The sequence below is a fragment of the Capsella rubella genome, unplaced genomic scaffold (genome assembly GCF_000375325.1).
Source record: "Capsella rubella cultivar Monte Gargano unplaced genomic scaffold, Caprub1_0 scaffold_2, whole genome shotgun sequence".
NCBI classification, from domain to species: Eukaryota; Viridiplantae; Streptophyta; class Magnoliopsida; order Brassicales; family Brassicaceae; genus Capsella; species Capsella rubella.
Window position 1 is genome coordinate 6,724,310 of NW_006238922.1, and position 22,485 is coordinate 6,746,794.

The 22,485-nt window shown below is 35.6% G+C and overlaps 7 protein-coding genes across 11 annotated transcripts in view; 3 read left to right on the top strand and 4 right to left on the bottom strand.

Annotated features, from left to right (window-relative positions):
* LOC17895088 overlaps window positions 1–22,485 on the bottom strand; it is a 68,748-nt gene that overhangs the window by 7,288 nt on the left and 38,975 nt on the right. The window lies entirely within an intron of this gene.
* On the top strand, window positions 593–2,516 carry LOC17895154. 2 transcript variants are annotated; one of them, XM_006301467.2, is made up of 9 exons: window positions 593–681; window positions 782–866; window positions 958–1,107; window positions 1,213–1,389; window positions 1,488–1,629; window positions 1,711–1,847; window positions 1,942–2,022; window positions 2,105–2,182; window positions 2,265–2,516. In XM_006301467.2, exons 1-9 carry the CDS (start codon window positions 641–643, stop codon window positions 2,310–2,312), a joined length of 939 nt encoding a protein of 312 aa, XP_006301529.2. In that variant the 5' UTR covers window positions 593–640; the 3' UTR covers window positions 2,313–2,516. The 2 variants fall into 2 exon arrangements, with proteins under 2 accessions (XP_006301529.2, XP_023644199.1); XM_023788431.1 differs by lacking the exons at window positions 593–681; window positions 782–866; window positions 958–1,107 and having other exon boundaries at window positions 1,177–1,395.
* Window positions 3,396–5,871, top strand: LOC17896043 (ankyrin repeat domain-containing protein 50). The gene is given in 13 exon segments (XM_023787438.1): window positions 3,396–3,466; window positions 4,173–4,288; window positions 4,383–4,514; window positions 4,596–4,732; window positions 4,828–4,914; window positions 5,008–5,051; window positions 5,053–5,128; window positions 5,252–5,286; window positions 5,288–5,354; window positions 5,356–5,391; window positions 5,475–5,513; window positions 5,685–5,756; window positions 5,809–5,871. Coding segments are annotated over 13 exon segments (975 nt in total).
* On the top strand, window positions 9,641–12,865 carry LOC17896082. Of its 2 annotated transcripts, XM_006302571.2 has the most exons (11): window positions 9,641–9,731; window positions 9,824–9,867; window positions 11,116–11,160; window positions 11,279–11,321; window positions 11,399–11,524; window positions 11,625–11,807; window positions 11,884–12,025; window positions 12,107–12,243; window positions 12,324–12,404; window positions 12,483–12,560; window positions 12,643–12,865. In XM_006302571.2, the coding sequence occupies exons 3-11, from the start codon at window positions 11,123–11,125 to the stop codon at window positions 12,685–12,687; spliced, it is 873 nt and encodes a 290-aa protein (XP_006302633.1). In that variant the 5' UTR covers window positions 9,641–9,731; window positions 9,824–9,867; window positions 11,116–11,122; the 3' UTR covers window positions 12,688–12,865. The 2 variants fall into 2 exon arrangements, with proteins under 2 accessions (XP_006302633.1, XP_023644197.1); XM_023788429.1 differs by lacking the exons at window positions 9,641–9,731; window positions 9,824–9,867 and having other exon boundaries at window positions 11,399–11,437.
* Window positions 13,522–15,509, bottom strand: LOC17896052 (FBD-associated F-box protein At1g61320). Its single transcript, XM_023788428.1, has 3 exons — window positions 14,637–15,509; window positions 14,017–14,187; window positions 13,522–13,932 (listed from the first exon to the last, which is right to left on the bottom strand). The coding sequence occupies exons 1-3, from the start codon at window positions 15,507–15,509 to the stop codon at window positions 13,639–13,641; spliced, it is 1,338 nt and encodes a 445-aa protein (XP_023644196.1). The 3' UTR covers window positions 13,522–13,638.
* On the bottom strand, window positions 16,341–21,160 carry LOC17895259. Of its 3 annotated transcripts, XM_023788424.1 has the most exons (13): window positions 19,730–21,160; window positions 18,878–19,642; window positions 18,671–18,799; window positions 18,453–18,578; window positions 18,321–18,367; window positions 18,087–18,238; window positions 17,874–17,992; window positions 17,555–17,755; window positions 17,227–17,433; window positions 16,990–17,137; window positions 16,769–16,899; window positions 16,591–16,680; window positions 16,341–16,502 (listed from the first exon to the last, which is right to left on the bottom strand). In XM_023788424.1, exons 1-13 carry the CDS (start codon window positions 20,792–20,794, stop codon window positions 16,389–16,391), a joined length of 3,294 nt encoding a protein of 1,097 aa, XP_023644192.1. In that variant the 5' UTR covers window positions 20,795–21,160; the 3' UTR covers window positions 16,341–16,388. The 3 variants fall into 3 exon arrangements, with proteins under 3 accessions (XP_023644192.1, XP_023644191.1, XP_006301514.1); XM_023788423.1 differs by having other exon boundaries at window positions 18,878–21,160; XM_006301452.2 differs by having other exon boundaries at window positions 16,342–16,502; window positions 17,874–17,977; window positions 18,878–21,160.
* LOC17894369 overlaps window positions 18,145–22,485 on the bottom strand; it is a 37,852-nt gene continuing 33,511 nt past the window's right edge. The window contains exon 4 of the transcript XR_002835227.1: window positions 18,145–18,194. The gene's annotated coding sequence lies outside the window, so the exon portion shown is untranslated. The remainder of the gene's footprint in view (window positions 18,195–22,485) is intronic.

The window sequence follows — 22,485 nt, forward strand, 5'->3', positions numbered from 1 at the left end:
CCTCGTGTGGACTACATTGTTGTAGCTTAACCTTCTCGTACGTAAACACTGAACAATATAAGCAGACAAAAACCCAAAAATATCGATTTGATTTTCGAATTCGGGAACGTATCTTCATGTTTGGGATCAAAGAAGCTCTGAGTTTTGGCCTTTGAGAGATTTGTAAAGGAAACTGGTTTAAATGTTTTTGTGTTTTGTTGGCTCTACCGGTTAAGATATACCAATTCCGAAGATTTTAATTTCCGGTTTACAGCCTTGGTAAATAAGAGGTCAGAGATTACTGTATTCTGAAATTTCCCGGACCCGATATAAAAAGGTAAAAAAGCCTAAAGTTGAAAAAATGGATAGTGCGCACCAAGTGTTCGACAAAAGTTCACAGTACCATAGGAGACGACGACGACGACGACGATACTTGTTGGAAGAGTTTTCGCGCTCAATTCTTAACATATCACGTGACCCTCACGTGATCAAACCCAACTGACTCTGACTTAAAGATCACTTTCTTCTTCTTCTTCTTCTTCTTCTCTTCAACGCTCCATTGTTGTTTTCTCTCTTTTTCTCGAGAAAAATTCAGAAAGAAAAGCTCCATTGTTGTTGTTTTCTCTGAGGTTCAACTAAAGAACGTTTTGCTTTCAAGAAGATGGATTCATCAGCGGCTCAAGAAGTGCAGAACCTTGATCCGTAAGTATTGAGATCTCATCCTCCGAGTAGATTTAATTCGCTTCCCTTAGATAGATTTTCTCTGAGAATTCGTCTCCTTTGGTGCTTATCTATGATTCAGAGATCTCTCAGACTCAAACATTGAAGAATCTGAAGAGAAGATACTGAACGCCACTTCTCTTTCAGCTTTTGATATGATTCTCAAGGTTTTACAAAACTCATTATACAAAGCCCTGAATCTATCTTTATCGATCTTTGTTTATTTGATTTACGTTTTCAAGGATGTGATTTGTGCAGTCTATGCGGAAGATAAGTGTTTTCTTAAGCCACTTTTTGATGGATTATATTCAAGAAGTACCTCAAAGCCTCACAGATGATGAATCTGTTCTTCCACAAGACTTACTTTGTGACTTCCTACTTGAGAAAATCAGTCTCACTCATCCTCTGGTCTCTCCTCTCATCTTGTAAAGCCTTTTGTGTCTTATGTGTGTTGTTAGTTACTTCTTTCTCAAGCTTCAAATGTTTTTGTTGTTTGTTATCATCACTCTTCAGGAAGCAAATGGTGTTTTTGACCTGTTTCTAAACATCTTGGAGCTTATGTCTCGCTGGGATTCAGACTTTGAAGTGTACGAAGTGGCGAAAAAGATTTGCAATAGATGCAAGATGGGTATGGATCTTCCACCTGAACGTTGTTTTGGTCTGATCATCAATGCTGGTACACTCAGAGAAGTCAAGGCAAGTTGCTTTCTGTTGTCCTTAATCTTTTATGCCAGTGAGAAAGCTATCTTTCTTGAAAGTGAGACTAGAAAAGTTTTTGGTTATCACAGGCAATGTTCGAGAAGTTTACATTCGAGAAGATCATTCAGGTCATCAGAATAGACTTAAAGATGCCTTGTGATAAGGAAGGATGTGAGAAACGAAACTATGTTCAACGTATGATATATAAACCTCCAACTGTTTTCACAATTGGTAAGCTCTGAAGTTAAAATGGTCATTAGATATCAGTATAATGCAGTAGACTTAGCATTTTTTTGTTATTGTATTGATTAGCACTTGAGTGGGAGAACAATGAGACTGAAGGAGAGATATTCGATACTACTTCTGTTCTGAAGACCGAGATTGATATTAATACGATATATCAATACAAGGGTGACAGTGCAGTCACTAAATACCGTCTTGCCTCAATGGTAAGAGCCAGTTATCTAGTTCGTTTCTTCCATTTGGGTTTCCTATTAAGGACTATGTTACCAGAAACAACTCCAATGTTAATAATATATACAGGTTTGCTCGCATGGAAATCAATACAACTGTGTAGCTTATGAAAAAAAAAGATGGGTCAGACTTGTTGGTTCTGAGGAAGAGGTAAAGCTTAGAATTTTTATTTTGTAAAAGACACAAGCAAGTTAGTTGATCTGTGACTGAGTGATATATCTTGGTTTTCCAGGTAATTGGAGACTGGGATGGTGTTCTCAGCAAATTTCGGAATCTGCATATTCGACCTGAGATTTTATTTTTTGAAAATGTAAGGTCCTTTTGAGTGAATACTTGCTTATGTTGTTCTTTTATGATGTGTGTGTTTTCAGTTCCACCTTCTTGAATTGCAGGCTATGCAGAGGGACCAGTTGGATCAAAAGTATCTGAAGACTAAGTAAAGCTTTTTCAATGTTACAGGAAATGGAAAAGTGTTTCGAGTCTTAAGTCAAAAAATATATAGGAGTTAGTAGAACAATGCTTTGGAGGTGTTGTTTGCACCATTGTGAACAAATATTTTCACTGTTTTCTTCCTCACAGATTCAACATCCTGATTGTTATGAAACATTGTATAAAGATAGTCAAATACCGTTCTTCCAAATTCATCACTTTTGTTACACAAACTCACTTTGCATTTCTCTGGTCAGTGGTTAACGTTTTTTAGTTCTTCTAAAGAGAAGATAGAGAGATGCTTTCTCAATCATTTGGTAAGGTTGATAATTAGTTTACTTGTATCCAGAGGAATGACACGGAAGTAAAGATCTTCCCCGGACGTTTCTTCACGTCGAGAAAAGACCCTTCAAGCAAAACTCAACATTCAGCCTCTTTCTCGCTTTCCTCGAATCCATAGAACACCAAAGTCGGTTGGATACTTCGCGGGTGAATCCTCTCGATCCTCGATCCATAGAACAACTGTTATATGTGAATATTAATGTCAAGAGTTCCTTCTCAACGATTTAAGTCTCATTCATCCTCTGATCTCTGCTCTTATCTTTTGTCTTAAATGTGACAATTACTTCTCTCTCAAGACTTTGTGTTTTTCTTGTTCTCTACTCTTTAGGAAGCAAATGGTTTTTTTGACCTTTTTTAAAAAACATCTTGGAGATTCTGCCTAACTGGGATTCACAATTTGAAGTGTCGAAGTAGCAAAAAAAGATTTGCAAATTGCAATAGATTCAAATTATTATTATTACCGTTAATTACATAGTTTTGTGGCCGTTACAATACGACGACGAAGTCATGTTTTAGACTCGTATTTCTTTTTTTTTTGTTTCCTAATTCCTATAAAAACATAAATTGTTTTTCAAATTAATAATATAACCGTTGATGAGAAATACGGCGACGTTTTGGAATTCTAATTTGTCTCCTATAAACAACATAAAACATCTAATTTTTCTAATTAGGGTTTCTTTCTATTCTTCTCCTCTTATCCTTCTCCGATCGAACCACAGACGAATTTGAGAGAGAGAGAGAGATACATAGGTATGGGTATGGAGATTTCTGGCGCCGTTTCAACCCAAAGAGGTTCTCTACGCCGCCGTTTCAACCCGGAGAGGTTCTCTACGCCGCCGCATCTTACAACTTACATCGCTCTAGATTGATTTGGTTCATCGATGAAGTCTGTCTACAAAACAGGTAATCTGATCTCTTGCTTTCCTAATCCTACGATTGTGTGGTTTTGGTGTTTGATTATTTCTTTCTCTTTTGTCTTAGTCAATTCATATCAGAATCAGACATTGTGGTTTTACCTGTGTTCAGTTTCTACTAACACATGTAATCTGATCTCTTGGTTTACCTGTTGATTTGTCTCAGTCGATTCATCTAAGATGTTTTTAATTAACGTACTGTTCGATTCTGGTTAGGGTTTTCGTGTGTTACCAAAAAGATGACGAGTTGAGATTAATTCAATATACAGATCCGGTGTTGTCTTGTGTTCATAGATTCCTTGGTTTGTGACTATAATGTCAGAACGTGTTGGCCTTTTTCACAACACATTTTTTTTTTTTTTTTTGTGTTCTGCCTCTTTGTGGGAGAGTATAAGTTTTGTAGCGATGGAGGAAGTTCAGCACTAATTTTGTATGTTTTTGTTTCCTTTTTGAAATTCCTACTCTAGCGAGGGAGGAAGTTTCAGCAATTCATGAATGCAGCTTGTACAGCGAATCTTGAATTCCATAAGAGTGAGTTCTTTATTTACTTTTTGTTTCTCAATGTTCTTCAAGTATTGATTTTTGTCTACTGATATCACTTCTCCAACTTGACAGAAACCGTGGGGACAAACGTGGAGCGCTTCACTTTGCTGCAAGAGAAGGACAAACTGAAATATGAAGATGTCTTTTAGAAGAGCTGAAACTCAATGCTGATGCAAAACATGAAGCTGGTTCGTGTTTCCTTGTATTTTACAATTGCAGAACTTTGCTATTCCTAAACTCGTTAATTTGAAATTTGATCTGTGAGATTCTTTGGTTTTGCAGGGGATACTCCGCTTGTTCATTCTGCGCAGCAAGGACAGATTGGAACGCCAAAGTATCTTTTAAAGCATGGTGCTGACATTAATATAGCATGTGAACTAGGAGCCACAGCATTGCTTCACGCAGCTAGAACAGGTTGGTTATCATTGTTCTGTTACTAATTTCATTTCAACATTGTCCAGTTTTGCTTACATGTCTTCTCTATACATTTGTTAGGAGAAATCAAGTTGCTAAAGGAATTGCTCTCCAGAGGTGTCCCTGTTGATTCTGAAAGTGAATCTGGGCTTCTGGCCACGACCAAAAAGATGCTGTGGAAGTCAGAACTTCTAGCAAAGTTAGAACACAATGCCAATGTAATTTTTTTTTGTCTATCTCTATTTGATCCTCCATCTGGAACCGTACTTTCCAATAAACCTTATAAATTGTTTTTTGTTTGGTGATTTTGTAGCCTAATGCTGAGGCTGAAGATGATATCACTCTGTTGTTATCTGCAGTGGCAGAGGGTTCTCTAGCATGCTTAGAGCTGCTGGTCAAGGTATGACGTCGTCATATCTAGTATTGCATTGGTTCAGTTGCCAAGCATCTTAAATCAGAACTAACTGAAAAAATGTTCTTTTTGTAATCACAGGCAGGTGCCAAAGCTAACGTTTTTGCTGGTGGTGCAACTCCAACATTGCAGCTGATGTTGGAACCTTGAGTTAATTAACTGTTTAGTTAAAGCCGTGGCTGATCCTAATCATAAAGACGAGGTAAAACCAACTTGGAAATCAGTTGTTTAGCAACTACCTTTTTTTTTTTTGCTCATTTTATCCGATATGAAACAATTGTTGCCTAACTTTGCTAATTTTACCAGAATTGTGATTTTTTTTCAGGAAGGCAATAGGCCAATAGAAGTTGCAGCTGCTAGAAAACAGAAAGGTTGTTGAGAACCTCTTCCCGTTGACAACAAAACTCAAATCTGTTTCAGACTGGAGCTGTAGATGGAATTCTAGCTAACATGAAAGCAAACAAAGTATGGATTAGAAGATCTCTCCTGGTTTTTAGTCTCAAAAACTTTGAAATATCTCGTCTGAAACATCTTAAAAAAAATTTCAGGAACAAGAGGAGACCGGGATCAAGAAAGATCTTCCTGAGGTACTTCATCCTTTGATCGGTTTTTGCATTTCTCTTGCATCGAATTGTTTTGAGTATTTCAAGATTACCATTTCTAATCGAATTGCTGAAGCTTTCTCTTGTAGTAATTCAATGTCGATTCAACTAATTTTCAGTGCTCTAATGGTCTCTTGGAATTTTACATGTAAACAGGCTACTGTTGGACCTTGCAACATTCAGAAAACTATTGCATTGGTGACCAGTGGAGCTAAGCAAATGGATAAGGTTAGATTTGGTGTTGTGTCTGCCAATACTTATTCTATTGTTTTACATTCAGAACTGGCTCTTTTACGTTTTTGTGCTTGAGTCAAGAAAGAAGCTTTGTGGTAAATATAATTAGGAGATACCTTAGAGGCTTAGATTTACGTTTAATTCATCCAAAATTCCTTTTCTCTAGCATTCAAACATCAACATCCCAATTCGTTTAGAATTTCTGAAAAAAGAAGGATATCTAAACGGGTTGTTTGTACTAGAATTATCTGTGTAGTACCACTCTCATCCAAACTTGATATAGTTCTGTCCCGTGTTGCTTATTTAAATGGCACTGTGATGAGATTTTGGATATGAAATCAGTACAGATGACACGAGGTAATCTAAATTACCTCTCTAACAGTCCCTTGTTGCCAATATAAATGCCTCTAAATCAGAATCAGATTGATGGTGGTGCATGGCCGAGAAATTATGTCCCATGTTGCCTATACAAATGCCTCGGCTCGGTTTTAGACTCTTCTAACGATGAGTCTCTAAATCAGAAACAGATTGTTTGTGGTGGATGAATGAGAAACTATTGCCAATTTCAAATGCCTCGGCTCAGTTTTAGACTCTTCTTGTGATGAGTTTTTAAATACGAAATGAGGTAATCTAAATTACCTCTTTAACAGTCCCGTGTTGCCTATTCAAATGCCTCGGCTCGGTTTTGGACTCTTCTAATGATGAGTCTCTAACTCAGAAACAGTTTGTTGGTGGTGCATGGCTGAGAAACTGTCCCGAGTTACTTAAACAAATGCCTCGTCTCCGTTTTAGACTCTTCTAACGATGAGTCTTTAACTCAGAACAGATTGTTGGTGGTGCATAAATGAGAAACTATGTCCCGTGTTGCCTTTTCAAATGCCTCGGCTCAGTTTTAGACTCTTCTCATGATGAGTTTCTGTTTATGAAATGAGGTAATCTAAATTACCTCTTTAACAGTCCCGTGTTTCTATTCAAATGCCTCGGCTCGGTTTTAGACTCTTCTAACGATGAGTCTCTAAATCAGAAACAGATTGTTTGTGGTGGATGAATGAGAAACTATTGCCAATTTCAAATGCCTCGGCTCAGTTTTAGACTCTTCTTGTGATGAGTTTTTAAATACGAAATGAGGTAATCTAAATTACCTCTTTAACAGTCCCGTGTTGCCTATTCAAATGCCTCGGCTCGGTTTTAGACTCTTCTAATGATGAGTCTCTAACTCAGAAACAGATTGTTGGTGGTGCATGGCTGAGAAATTGTCCCGAGTTACTTAAACAAATGCCTCGTCTCAGTTTTAGACTCTTCTAACGATGAGTCTTTAACTCAGAACAGATTGTTGGAGGTGCATAAATGAGAAACTATGTCTTGTGTTGCCTTTTCAAATGCCTCGGCTCAGTTTTAGACTCTTCTCATGATGAGTTTTTGTTTATGAAATGAGGTAATCTAAATTACCTCTTTAACAGTCCCGTGTTGCCTATTCAAATGCCTCGGCTCGGTTTGAGACTCTTCTAACGATGAGTCTCTAACTCAGAAACAGATATTTGGTGCTGCATGGCTAAGAAATTATGTCCCGTGTTACTTATACAAATGCCTCGGCTCGGTTTTAGACTCTTGTAGCGAGGAGTCTCTAACTCAGAAACAGACTGTTGGTGGTGGATGAATGAGAAACTATGGCCCATTTCAAATGCCTCGGCTCAGTTTAGACTCTTCTCATGATGAGTTTTTGTTTATGAAATGAGGTAATCTAAATTACCTCCTTAACAGTCCCATGTTGCCTATTCAAATGCCTTGGCTCGGTTTTAGACTCTTCTAACGATGAGTCTCTAACTCAGAAACAGATTGTTGGTGGTGCATGAATGAGAAACTACGTCCCATGTTGCCTTTTCAAATGCCTCGGCTCAGTTTTAGACTCTTCTCATGATGAGTTTTGGATATTGAATGAGGTAATCTAAATTACCTCTCTAACAGTCCGGTGTTGTCTTCAAATGCCTCGGCTTGGTTTTAGACTCTTCTAATCATGAGTCTCTAACTCAGAAACAGATTGTTGGTGGTGCATGGCTGAGAAATGATGTCCCGTATCACTTATACAAATGCCTCGGCTCGGTTTTAGACTCTTCTAGCGATGAGTCTTTAACTCAAAAACAGATTTTTGGTGGTGCATAAATGAGAAACTACGTCCGGTGTTGCCTTCTCAAATGCCTCGGTTCAGTTTTAGACTCTTCTCATGATGAGTTTTTGGATACAAAATGAGGTAATCTAAATTACCTCTTTAACAGTCCCATGTTGCCTATTCAAATGCCTCGGCTCGGTTTTAGACTCTTCTAACGATGAGTCTCTAACTCAGAATCAGATTGGTTGTGGTGCATGGCTAAGAAATTATGTCATGTGTTACTTATACAAATGCCTCGTCGCAGTTTTAGACTCTTCTAACGATGAGTCTCTAACTCAGAATCAGATTGGTTGTGGTGCATGGCTAAGAAATTATGTCCCGTGTTACTTATACAAATGCCTCGTTGCAGTTTTAGACTCTTCTAACGATGAGTCTTTAACGCAGAAACAGATTGTTGGTGGTGCATAAATGAGAAACTACATCCCGTGTTGCCTTTTCAAATGCCTCGGCTTAGTTTAAGATTCTTCTCACGATAATGTCTGTTTCTAATGATTGTATTTTAAATTTGCAGGGTGGAAGATATTGATTTGGACTTGGTCGATTAGGTGCTCCATGGTAATATGTGTTGTTCTTTTAATATATGTTGTTCTGTTATTTAGTATAGTCAGTTGATTATCTTATGTCGTTCTGCTCATGAGTTATAGATTCATATGTATGTCCATTAAACAGGTAAAGCTTGATGAAACTAGAAGATTAAATGTGACTTATGTAATGGATCTTGGAGCAAGAAAAAGATCAGCTCGTTTATATGCACTTATGAGAAAAACACAAGTAAGAATTCTTTTACGATCTCTTAATTTCCCTTTTTTCAGATGTGTTTAGGATCCAAGATAGTCATGGGATGATTAAAATTGTTTTTTATGTTTTGTGTATTTTTTATTCTCTGAGAAATTGTCTCTTTTGTGCTTATCTATCATCATTCAGAGATCTCACAGACTCTTATTTCAGCTCTTCCTATGATAGAAGAATATGAAGAGAAGATACTGAACGCCAGTTTTGTTTCAGCTCTTGCTATGATACCCAATGTCTAATTTTGCAGAACTTAACTAGCCTGCATCTATTTTTTATCGATCTTGTTTATTTGATTTACGTTATCAAGAATGTGATTTTGTGCAGTCTCTGTGGAAGATTAGCTTTTTCTTAAGCCATTTTTTGATGGATTATGTTCAAGAAGTACCTGAAAGCCTCACAGATGATGAATCTCTTCTTCCACAAGACATACTTTGTGAGTTCCTACTCGAGAAAATCAGTCTCACTCATCCTCTGGTCTCTGCTCTCATCTTTTAAAACCTTTTGTGTTGTTAATAACTTCTTTCTTACGCTTCAATTGTTTATGTTGTCTATTAGTACATTTCAGGAAGCAAATGGTGTTTTAGACCTGTTTCTAAACATCTTAAAGCTTCTGCGTTCTTTCATCTGATGTTCACTCAGAAAAGTCAAGGCAAGTCACTTTCTTATCACCTCATACATTAAGCAAAACTTTAATACAGTCTCATGATAAGTTTAGTTATCTCAGTTTGAGTTTGAGAATATCCTTTAAGATGAACTTAAAGAAACCTTGTGATAAGGAAGGATCTGAGAAACCTATACGTGACGATAAGCTATAAAGTTAAATTGGTTAGTAGAGATCAACAACAAAATGTTGTAGTTTTTTTTGTTTCTCCTATTTTGTATAGCACTTGATTGGACAAAGAACGAGACTTAAGGAGAAATGTTAGATACAACTTCTGTTCTGGCGACAGAGATAGATATACCAAGCAAAGGTAACAGTTCATTCACCACGTACACTCTTGTCTCAATGGGTAAGAGGTCAAGTATCAAAAAATTTGCTTCTTTGAAGTTTACTTTTGAAGATTAATGTTACCAGAAACAACTCCACTTTTTAATATTCCAGGTTTGCTCACAAGGAGGTCGGTGTTAACCGACCTTGTCTCAATGGTAAGGGGCCAAGTATATAAAATTTGCTTCAGTTCCATATAACTTTATTATTGAAGATTATGTTACAGAAACTAATATATAGGTATGCTCACAAGTAGGGCTGTTAAGATGAGCTAGCTCGCTCAACTTGGCTCAGCTCACGAGCTAATACCAAATAAATATAATAACAATAATTATTCAATTTTAATGAAATATTATAATAAATCTAATAACATAATTCAAAAGTTAAATATTGAAAATAAATCCAATAAAACTAACCTCAATTTTCAAATACTAAAATAAAACTAACTACTAAAACTTGAAATAAAATTAATTAAAGATGATGGAATGATTAAGAATTTATTATATGTTGAGAGTTTTATATAAGAAAAATATATTTTATTTAACTTAATGGAAATGACATATATGCTACAAGTGTTATGTATATTTACAATATATAGAATTTTAGTTGTAAGAAAAACTATTCGGTTATGCTCGGTTTCGGTTAGTTTGGATATGATAATATAATAAACATTCGGTTACTTTAGCAATTTAGCTTCGGATCGGTTTGGTTTTCTTTTGGCTGGGTTTGGTTTGGATATTTGAATAAATAACTGTAACTAACCAAAATTCTATCGAGTTCGGTTTTCGGTTTTTCTCCAAAATAAACCGAACATAAACGAATTTAACCGAAAATATATATATATCCGAAAATTAGAAAGAAACAAAAAGATTGCTTAGCATTGTTATGATAACTCATAGGTATAAATTACTCAATTACTTAGATTGTTATGATCATTGAGGCTATATAGAGTACTTAAATGCCATTTTATCAAATTCAACACTTGTATATATATATATATTTTTTTTTGTCCAACACTTGTATATATATATGGAAAGATAAACACAGCTGGGCATGTCTTTAATCCCTAATTTGTATTTTTTTTGTCAAAAGAATGCTTCATTTTTAGCAAAATATAACCTTTCCGCTAAAATCTTTGTAGTTCGTGTTTTAGCAAATAATGGATTCATGCACACCAAGTGTTTGACAAAAGTCCACAGTACACGTTTTAGGTGTTCTTCTTGTTCTTGCAGCATAAGTTACAATTTTTTACCGCGCTAAATTTTTAATAGAAATCACGTGAACAAACTAACCCAAAAGATCTTTACCCAATTCGTCTTCTTCTCTCTGTTTCTTTTTTCTCATTTTCTCGAGAAAATCAAGAAAGAAAAATCGCCATTGAGAGAATCTTTTGCTTTTGTTTCCAGCCAAATCATGGAGAAAGCTGAAGTTGCGGACAAGATCATAGATATGTAAGTAATAAAGTCTCATCCTCTTGAGTATATATGTATATATATATACGTTCCCCCCGCCCATAGAAATCTCTCTGTAAAAAATCATCTCTTTTGTGTTCTTATCTATATTGTTCAGAGATTACGACGCAGAGGGCTCTTCACTTAATATGATACTCAAGGTTTTGCAAAACCCTATCTATCTATCTTTATCGATCTCTTGCTTTCAAATTTTCAAGAATTGTGATTGTTTTCGCAGTCTCTGTGGCAAATTAGCGTTTTTGCAAGACAGAACAACGTACGTCACGACTTTACAGGATCGCTTCTTAAGGAAGATATACTTCGTCTCTCTTTTATCAACAATCTCAGTCTTACTCAACCTCTGGTCTATGCTCTGCTCTCATCTTTAAACTACTATGTTCTTATATGTGTATCTTAGTTACTTCTTTCACAAGCTTCATATGTTCTTTTTTTGTATTCGTTAGGAAGCAAATAATGTCTTTGACCTGTTTGTATACATCTTGGATAATTTTCCTCCTTGGAACCCGTACTTTGAACTGTACGAAGTGGCAAAGAAGAGTTGCAATAGATGCAAGATTGATATGGAGTATCCGATTAAACGTTGTTATGGTATGATCATCAATGCTGGTTCACTCAGAGAAGTCAAGGCAAGTCACTTTCTTTTGTCCTTAATCTTATAAGAAAATGTGAAAGTGAGACTAGAAAAGTTTTTGGTTATCACAGGCAATGTTCGAGAAGTTTACATTCGAGAAGATCATTCAGGTCATCAGAATAGACTTAAAGATGCCTTGTGATAAGGAAGGATGTGAGAAACGAAACTATGTTCAACGTATGATATATAAACCTCCAACTGTTTTCACAATTGGTAAGCTCTGAAGTTAAACTTGTCATTAGATATCAGCATAATGCAGTAGACTTAGCATTTTTTTGTTATTGTATTGATTAGCACTTGAGTGGGAGAACAATGAGACTGAAGGAGAGATATTTGATACTACTTCTGTTCTGAAGACTGAGATTGATATTAATACGATATACCAATACAAGGGTGACAGTGCAGTCACTAAATACCGTCTTGCCTCAATGGTAAGAGCCAGTTCGTTTCAGTTCCATTTGGGTTTCCTATTCGAGACTATGTACAACTCCAATGTTAATAATATATATAGGTTTGCTCGCATGGAGATCTATACAACTGTGTAGCTTATGAAAACAATCGATGGGTCAGACATTTTTGTTCTGAGAAAGAGGTAAAGCTTTAGACTTGTTTGGTAAAAGACAAGCAAGTTACTTGATCTGTGACTGAGTGATGTATGTTGGGTTTCCAGGTTATTGGAGACTGGAATGATGTTCTCAGCAAATTTCGGAACCTGCATATTCGACCTGAGATTCTCTTTTTTGAAAATGTAAGGTCCTTTTGAGTGAATACTTGCTTATGCTTTTCTTTTATAATGTGTATGTTTTCAGTTCGACCTACTTGGATTGCAGGCTATGCAGAGGGACCAGTTGGTATCAAAAGTATCTGAAGACTAAGTATATACAACAAGTGTTTAGAATGTTGTTGCACCACTGTGAACAGATTGTTATGATCATTGGATAAAGATAGTTAAAAACCATTCTTTCAAATTCAACACTTTTGTTATGCAAACTCACTCTGCATTTCTTCTGATGTATTGTTTGGTCAGTGGTAAAAACACTTGTGTTTAGTTTCTTTGGTGGTATTTTGTACTCAATTTACATTTTTGACACAGTAATAGTAGAGCATGTGAGAGCATGCAAGCTAAGGTACTATATAATGATTTTTATGAAATCACCAAGAAAGAAAACATCAATGCCTTGTGAAAAAAGAATCGTCCCAAACATCTTGCACCGTCCATCAATGTTTGCTCTCATAAAGATCGATACAACTGTTGAGTGTACTGAGTGATGTTTGTTGGCTGTGCAGGTGATTTGGAAACTCGGATGATGTTCTCAGTAAGGTCCTTTGTGTGAATACTTGCTTAGGACTCTGAAGGCTAAGAGAAGTTATTTCAAGAGTGTATTTTCAAAAGATATGTTTATTGGTAAATTTAGTTATTAAATTTTATTATCACTAATTTGAACTTCAGAAATCTCTTATTACTTTTATTTACATATTTTCAAACTTGATAAAATAGTAGATTTATTTCTCTTTTTTATTATTATTAAATTATGATTTGTGGCCAAATAAATCATATTATTTATCTATATGTAAACAATGTTCCCAGTTCTTGGCTCTTTTGAGTCTAAAAGATTGATGTTGACACAAAAAGAAAAAAAAAATCATATTATTTAGATTCCTAACAAATAAAATCATAAAATCACAAAAAGATAGAAAAAAAGTTTAAATATTAAAATTAAAAATGGAATTTAAATCTAAGAAGATATCATAAACAAAAGGGAGAGTTGTGATGTTTCAAACACATCAAATAGCTATTACATTCTCATGCTTAGGCCAACTAGAGTTTAAACCTCCGTAACTTTAATCGCTGGAAATATGCTTTTAATGAAATTTATCCTTCCATAATCTGGTGCGTGAACTTTGGTTTTTGCGTTTTTTGGCATCTGCAACTCCAACTTCACCAGAGATGGTGCATTCTTGACAAAGAACTCTACTATATCAAGCTCATGCCAGTGGCCTTTATAGCCGATGATCTTAACTTCATTAAGAAACATCAAGTGGGAGTTGTTGTTTTCAATCTCCTCCTTATGATGAATTTGCCAAAACTCCAATCGATGTGCAAATGTGAAATTTTGAATCTGCACATACCAAGAGAAAAACTTTTTAATGACCTTAGGTAGCCATTTGGTAAAGAGGGGGGGGGGAGAGAGAGAGAAGGGTACATCGATCACAACTCGCTTGAGTTTAGGGCAATTTTTGAGAAATTCAACGATGTCAAAAAGAGTGCATAATGTTGGAGCTTTGAAGAAGATCTTGAAATCTGTTAAGTTTTCAAACTTGAAAGTACCCTTTCTTTCGAGTCTTCGTCCTCCTACATATCTTTTTGTAAGAGCCTATAAATATATGTCAAAATGAATTGATTATGAACAAAAGAAAATATAAACAATCATATGAAAACAATTTTGAAAATTCCTCTAACAACCAACTACTTTAAGAATAATGCATGTAAGAATAATTATGTAAGGTTTACAGGAATATATAAGATCATATATAGTGATCTACATCAAGTACCTAATCAATACAAATTGAATTATGCCTAATGTTATGTTTGTATAAGATTATGATTATTGTTTGTCTAATATATCTTGAAGTGACCTTATATACCTTAAGAGAAATGTATTAGAAATGTACTAATATCATGTAACATATAACCACGTAACAAATTTTTGCGCAAAAATAATATTTTCATTTCCTATAAATCAGAATTTATTAATAACATATAAATTAATAAAATTGAAAAGATAGAAAATTACTAAAATATAGATTAAATAAAAAAATTTACCTCAAGAAAGATATTTGTCGTTGTGAGGACATACACTTTTGTATAGTGTTTCATGTTAGAAACCACTATCTCAGATGAATCGTAAATCCGGCGATACCTTGTATAGTTGAGATTTGCCTCCTTAAGTGCATCGGTTCTTAAAAATATAACGTTTGTGACATATCCATCATACTTGAAGTATTCGAGAGTAGGTGCACAAGAAACAATGTCCATGAGATATGGCATAGACGACACAACCAGCGATTTAAACTTCTTATGATTTTGAGCGGGTATGCTCAATAGCCCATACATAGAACAGTCAATTAGCTCGAGGAACTCAAGGTCATTGCAGTTTGTGAATATTGCATTGATCATCTCTTTCGTCACATTAGTCCGCATAAGTGAGAGGCTCCTCAAGAGCTTTAGACCTTTAGGAGAATTATTTGGTATTTCAAATTTACACCATCTTAGATTTAAGACTGTTAGCGTTTCAATGGCTGAGAAATCGATCGAGATCTCCATAACATCCTTGGATTTGGAGAAATCTAACACTATCTCTTGTATGTTTTTACCAATACACGTGTTGATCCACGAGGTTATCGATTCCTCCCCGCCGATTTCTTTGAGACATAAAACAAATCGATTAATCTCTGATCCTTCGTGTTTGTTGAAAACATTTTGGATGATATTAATAGCGTCTGACTGATTCTGTGTGACAGAGGATATTCCGCTAAAATCAAGATCGAGAGATCGTATTTGTGCGTGCCTGAATAGTTTGGACACAACACGATTTTTTGAAAGTGATTTGATGGGAAGAAACGAGGAGACGCGCACCACAAGGTCTTCAGGAAGATTGTAGAAGTATTTCATCTGTTTGTTTGAGGATTTTGTCATTTTGATTATTTCTTTAGATGAGATATAAAATTTTGAGACAATAGAGTTTTCACTTGTAAGTATTTATATACATATAGAAAAAAATCAAAATTTGATATTTTAAAGTATTTTTATTTTCAATAAATGGAAAAAAATTTGTAAACTTTTTAATAAATTTATTATGCTAATTTTGTGTGTTTATGTTGAGATGTACATACGCGCATACACAACCAACAATTAACATAATTAATTTATAAAACAGGTTTAAAATCATTTTCCATTTATTAAAAATAAAAATACTTTAAAATATCAAATCTTGATTTTTTCCACATATATAGATATATATATATATATATATTTTTTGTTAATATATATATATATATATATATACAATAAGTTAAAATATATTTTCTTTATTATCTATATCTACAGAAAACAAATTCCCATAAATACTAAGCAGTACTAAGTAAAAGAAAATCTTTTCAGTTAATGTTTCTTTAAATTTACAGGTTTTGATATTAATTAATATTAAAAAATGCTTTAAACAATAAATTATTTAATATATTATAATGATTGACTCCACATAGTCTAAAAAAATCATTATCTCCATTTATTGAAAATATGATTTGTCAGTTTTACTATTTGTGCTAGATTTTTATTTTGTACAACCATTAACTTAAATGACATGTGTTTCACTACAATGTCAAACATTATACAACCATTAACTTTAAAAGCTGATTTTAGTTTATGTTTAATCTAAGTCTAAGTTTGACCATATCATATGTGACAACTGACAAAGAGTAATCGAATTTTCATGCAAAGGTTGAAATAATCACTTCTATTCACATAATGAATACAACTTCTAACTTGCCACTGTTTTTATACATCAACGCTTGCTTCCTATATTGAAATAGTTCTGTCACTTGTTAGGCCGATAGCTTCATAAAACAGAATCTCAGGCCGAACCCTCCATTCTCCACAGAATCTGACCACACTCTTCCATTTACCCACAACCTATAACATCACCACATATCAATAAAGTCTGACCCATCAAACTTCAAACTTCAGCTCAAGAAACGCAAAGCCAACTGTTTCGTCTTACCTCTTCTGCTAGAGTTCCATGTCTGAGACTGACCCACCGGTTCTTTTTATAAGCCATGCAAATGTATTCTCCTTCTTCATCACAGCCAATCTGCATTCCATAGTTTATAACTGTAACAGAGAAGAGATACACAGAAGAACAGTAGCACAAACATTTGTGACCCTGTTTCAGATTTTACCATTGACACAAGCCGGTACTTAGTGTTTGATTCTATCCCTTCGTATAGCCTGCTGAAATCTATCTCCCAGTCTAAAGCCTTTAGTGTTTCAGATATCTCTTTTTTAGATTCATTCTTCTCCCATTCTAGCACTAATGTTGCAAACCCACAAAAACATCAACATTATATTATCATACCACAACAAATGAAATGAGTAGATAAGATCACAATTCAAAAGTTACCAATTGTAAAGATAGGCGGGGATCTGCTTATAATGCGACGAACAAAGTTTGCCTTTCCACACCCTCTTGTTTTAATGTTACATAACATTTTATCTTCCAAGCGGATCACTTTAATGATGTCTGCAAACTTTATATTCCCAAAAGCACACTGCATATATATACATAACCACAAAACAAATTCTTCAGGGATAGTACCAACTTCTGTAGGAAAGAAAGAGAGAAATAAATGAAAATTACCTTCAGGTCTCTGATTGAATCTGCAGCCACAACAACGCCATAAGACCTTTGCTCTGGATAATTTGGCATCTTTCTGCATTTGCTACATTTCATTCTTTCATATTCTTCCAGTGTAAAAAGACGAGTTACCAAGCTTTCTCTTTGTGGATTTTTCCAGCATTGCCAAAACTCAAGGATGGCTACGACTACCTCTGCAGCATCATTTAGCTAAAAGGAGACAAAAAAAAAAAAAAAAAAAAAAAAGAAAGAGTAAGAATGGCAGTTACACAAAACCAAGCTGTTTGTAAAATAAAATATGCAATGTTTAGAATCTATCTTCCACACAAACCATGGAATGATGAACTTCTTCCAGGGAAGCAAGTAATTCGCTTAGGAGGTAACTGTAGAGTCCTTCGTATTCTATCTGCTCTGAGACAAAAGCAGAAAAGAAATCTCGTAGTGCACGAGGAACTTGTTCTTCCAGGTTGTCAGAAAATGGTTGCCGATTGTGCATCAGATCCTCTTTAAGAACCTTAATGTTACAGAGGGCCTGCACTTGAGCAAAAAATTTAAACAAAATCTGGAAGTAAAGAGATAATACATGAAAATAAAGAATGATCTAAATCAGGTTACGTTTAGAATCTTGTTTTTGTTGGTGATTGGTTTACCTTGAGCACCATGTGAAGGATTGAATTATTTCTGGTTGTAGCTTCGTCATGTGCTGAGCCCAGGCGTTCTGACGGTGAATCTTCTCTGTGCATGCTTTGCATATCTTGAAGATGACAAGCTAAAGAAATAAGAATTATACATCTCAAGAAAATATAAGCTATAGAGCTTTAAGAATATTCTTCAATTGAGAAGCTCTTTTACAACAAGGTCACCTTTAGTAACTTCCTCTTGATTGTTAGTGTTGGATGTCATTTCCAATAGACCCTTTTCACTTGAAAGAGTATCTTCTGGCTCCAAAGAAACATCTTCTGCCGTTTTTACTGATGGAGATGTATTTTCCAGTTCAAGGTTGACAGAATTTTCACTAGAGATGTAAGTGCACAATTTGTTTAGAAACATTTGAAAACAAAATATCATCATAACAAAAAAGATTGTGAGGTACTTACTGTTCAATACTCTTATCAAGGTGACTAGACATGCTCGTCGAAGTTCTCTGTTTCACCATGAAGACATTCCTTCTTACAATTAAATAACCAAAAAGTCATCGAACCAAATAGAAACTTTAGAACTTCAAAGACCTTGTTTTTTTTAGTTTTCTTTTTCTTCGATGGTAATTTCATCTCTTCCTCTTGGTTTTCCTCGGATATAAGATCTGCTTCTGCTGCAGCTAACTTTGCTTTGTTTTCCATAGATATAATACGATCCTACACGATGAAACATAAAATATAATATAAGGACCAAATGAAAGACCCTATCAGAAATAAAAATAAAAGCTCTCAGTAGAAATCAAACTAACCAGGATGAGTTCTTTCATTGGTCGAAGAATGTAAGAGCGATAGTCGAAAACAGAAAGTCTGGTGAGATTGTTCAGCAAATTAATCCTTATACTTTCAACCAGTAAAAATTTTGAATCTATTAGAACAACCTGCAATTAATTGACACTTTAAGATAAACTATTTTATGATATCCCTGTTGTTAATTAAAATTCAGATAAGAAATGAACCTTGTTGGTGATTACTAATATCAGAAAGTCTATAGACTTCATCACAATATCATCAGCAAGATCTTTATGCTCACGTATAACATTCATGCAATTTTGAAAATTAAATGTCGGAAATGAAGCTCCTTTGAAAACATCTTGTACTGCACACAAGAATACTTCTGTATCCAGGGATTGTCCAGCATCTCTACTTAAATGCTCTTCACATGTGTCGCATAGAAGAGATGCATAACTGTTCCATTGATCTTTTTGTAGATTCCTCCTCTTTGCATCTTCGCTAATACACAAATTCTTGGCGACGGTAAGAGCTGCATCATAATCTAGGAGCTGCCACTTCTTTGCATATTTAGTTGCCTGAGTCATACATGTGAACTCAATGGCTTTCAGAGCAGCCACCCATATATCAAGATTGTGCATCCTGATAGGTGTGGGAAATCGAAAACGCTCATCTCCTGAAGAGTTTTCAACTAACCAGGAGATGATATAACATCCCTGAGCATGTGCATTGGCATAGTGCACACTGGGATCAAAGACATTGACTGTCCCTTCATTATCAAATCGAGTAATCTTGCATTGCAGCAGTCTCTTATCCAGGAGAAGAACTGAAAACTGAGGGTCAAAGTCGAGCTTTTCTTTAACTTGTGCAGCACAGCAGAAACTGTCCACTACTCTGCAAACCACATCTGTACCATCATCCCTCTCACACTTGATGTATTTTAGAAATTTCAGGATTTGAGTGAGTTCACCACATCCACAAAAACAGATAATCTGAGGTGTTTCCATTAGGTGACAATCAGTAAGAGTGTGCTTGGAAACTTCAACATTTTCAAAATGCTTAACCGTAAAATGCATTACCCAGTCTCGAATGCTGCAGGAGAGAACATTACAGTCCCAAAACGACACAAAGAGCGATTTTATTTCCTTGAGTAACTTACTGCGCTCTTCATCCACAGCTAAAGGCCAGTCTTGGGACCATCCATTCTCATATGCAAATGCTTTCACATCATCGAATCGATTCTTAATCAGTTCAATGGCAGCTGATTCATCCACTGGTTTCCAACCTCCGACGGATATCTTACGAGCCCAGACTTTACTTATCCTTTGTGGCATATGCTCTGTCGAATTAGGAGTAAACTTTGCATAATGTTCTTGTTCAAGATGATTCTTACATTCTTCAGCACTCGAGAACTTCTTCGAACAAGACCTACACAGCCAGAATCTCCATTTTCCCTCTTCCCTTGCAAAAGTGAGAACTTGCTCCAATGCATCTCGTCCTTCACTACCATATAATCCCTCAACGTAACTCCTAAGGTCTGCAGTGCTAACTTTCATAAAATTCCTTTTGATCTCAACGTTCAAACCCGCCCAATACAACATCAATCCTTTGATGAAATCAGGCTCACTCTTCCCTGTATCTTTTTCTTCATTGTTTTTTACAGGAGAAGCAACTCGTGTCTTTGATTGAGCTATTCTTGACTTTGCAATCTCGATCATAGTCACCATTGCTTTCTCTTCTCTCTTGAAAAGTTCAGGGTCCTGCTCCTGCAAATCCACTGTAAGATTATATAAAGATTCCTCTGCTTTGCACATGGATTTCTTGTAATACACCACTGACCGAAGCTGTTCTGCCAAAGCAAAGAGTGAACTTGCAGCCATCGATGATAAATCAGGAGCTATCGAAAAGCATTGTACAGAACCCAACAAGTATGCAACTTTCACATCAGGGTTCTTTGTTTTTCTCGCTAGTTCGTTAAAGATAGAACCTTGTAGCCCATTCACATGTACACTGTCTTCTCCTTGGACGAAAGACAAATCTTCAATTACCTCCAACGCTTTGACGTAATCATTCTTACAGTAGAAATCTTTGGCGCGTTTGAAGATTTTTTCGCAGTGAACATCTCCTAGAACATGAGGCTCCATGCTTAGGAAGAGAGTAGCAAGTATCGATTCTCAAAGATCTGATCTTGCGTTTTCTTGGTACCGAGAAAGGTTGGTTCTTGGGGAGTGAATAACAGAGCAGAAGCGGGAAAGAGTTAAGGTATTGAAGAAGACGTCACGTACAAGGCACGTGACAAGGTCTTTAACAGAGACCCAATTTGGGTATTGAGGAATTGTGTCGAACACCTTATGGGCATTCTCGTTTTGAGTAGAATCACAAAAGAGACTCGATTTAATTGCACTCTCACGGGTTAAGTGGTGAATTTGGGAAGGTGAGTAGAGAAAAAGAGGTTTGAGTTTGGGACTGTAATGGCGTAAGAGTAGAATCGTGTTCATGTTTTGGCTTTGAGGTCGAAGATGGAGAAGAAAAGAAAAAGTTAACCAAAGCTAATATCTATTTTTTCTAACAAAAAAAAATTGCACGGATAATTGTATATTTATAGTAGGGAGATTACTTAGATAGACCACAATTGTATGTTTATTCCCTAAACAGCTAAATTTTTTTTATTCCTTAGATATTTAGTGAGATGGGTGTAATTACAGTAAACACCCTTGGTCTGTTTTCACTTAAAAATTGCCACGTCATATTCGACATGCCACGTCATATATGAAATTGCCACATCATTATTCTGTCTTTAATGATAAAAGAGGAAGAAACTGAAGATTTTCGTCACTATTCACAAACAAAAAAAAAACTGTTTTTTCTCTCTCGAAGCCAACGAAGAACCCTAACTCTCGCCGCTTTTCTTTCTCGTTTCTTCCGGCCGCTTATCCTATTATCAGTGTGTCTCTCTCTTTCTCGTCGTTATTATTGTCGCATTTCTTCTCAACTTGGATGGAGACTTTTCGTTTTCTGACAAAAATAACAGGAAAATACGAAACGTCGTTTACGGCTGAGTTATGGTACATTACGGCTGAGTTATGACACATTGCGGCTGAGTTATGGTACATTACGGCTGAGTTATATTATGACTTATTGTAAGTTACGGCTGAGTTATGGCGAAAATATTTCTACCTCGGCGATTCCGGCGAAGAACTCTAATTCTCGCTGCTTCTCTCTCTCTCATCTCTTTTGGCCGCTTCGATTCTCAACGAGTCTCTCTCTTGTCGTCATTCCTATCGTATTTCTTCTCAAATTGCGTACATCCAACGTTCTAAGAAAAGAAAAGAGTTCTTGGTCCTCACATGTGGTTCTGTTCATGGTGAGAGTTGCTTTGAAGATGACAATAATGAAGACGAAGAGAGTGAACGGTAAACCTATGACACTAACTCGTAATCTCATTACTGTCTTGTTATTTTGCCACTATATCGAAATCTCATATCCCATTCTCGAGTATTGTTTCATTTGTTGCAAAAAAAGGTGTCTATGTCAGATCGGAATAGGCCAAGGAAAAGGCAGAAGACTAAAAAGAATAAGAAAAAAAAATGTTCTTTCTCTCTTGAAGCCGACGAAGAACCATAACTCTCGCCGCTTATTTTTCTCGTCTCTTCTGTCCGCTTATCCTATAATCGGTGTGTCTCTCTTTCTCGTCGTCATTGCTGTCGCATTTCTTCTCAACTTGGGTGGAGATTTTTCGTTTTCCGACAAAAAAACAGGGAAATACGAAACGTCGTTTACGGTTGAGTTATGACACATTGCGGCTGAGTTATGGTACATTACAGCTGAGTTATAT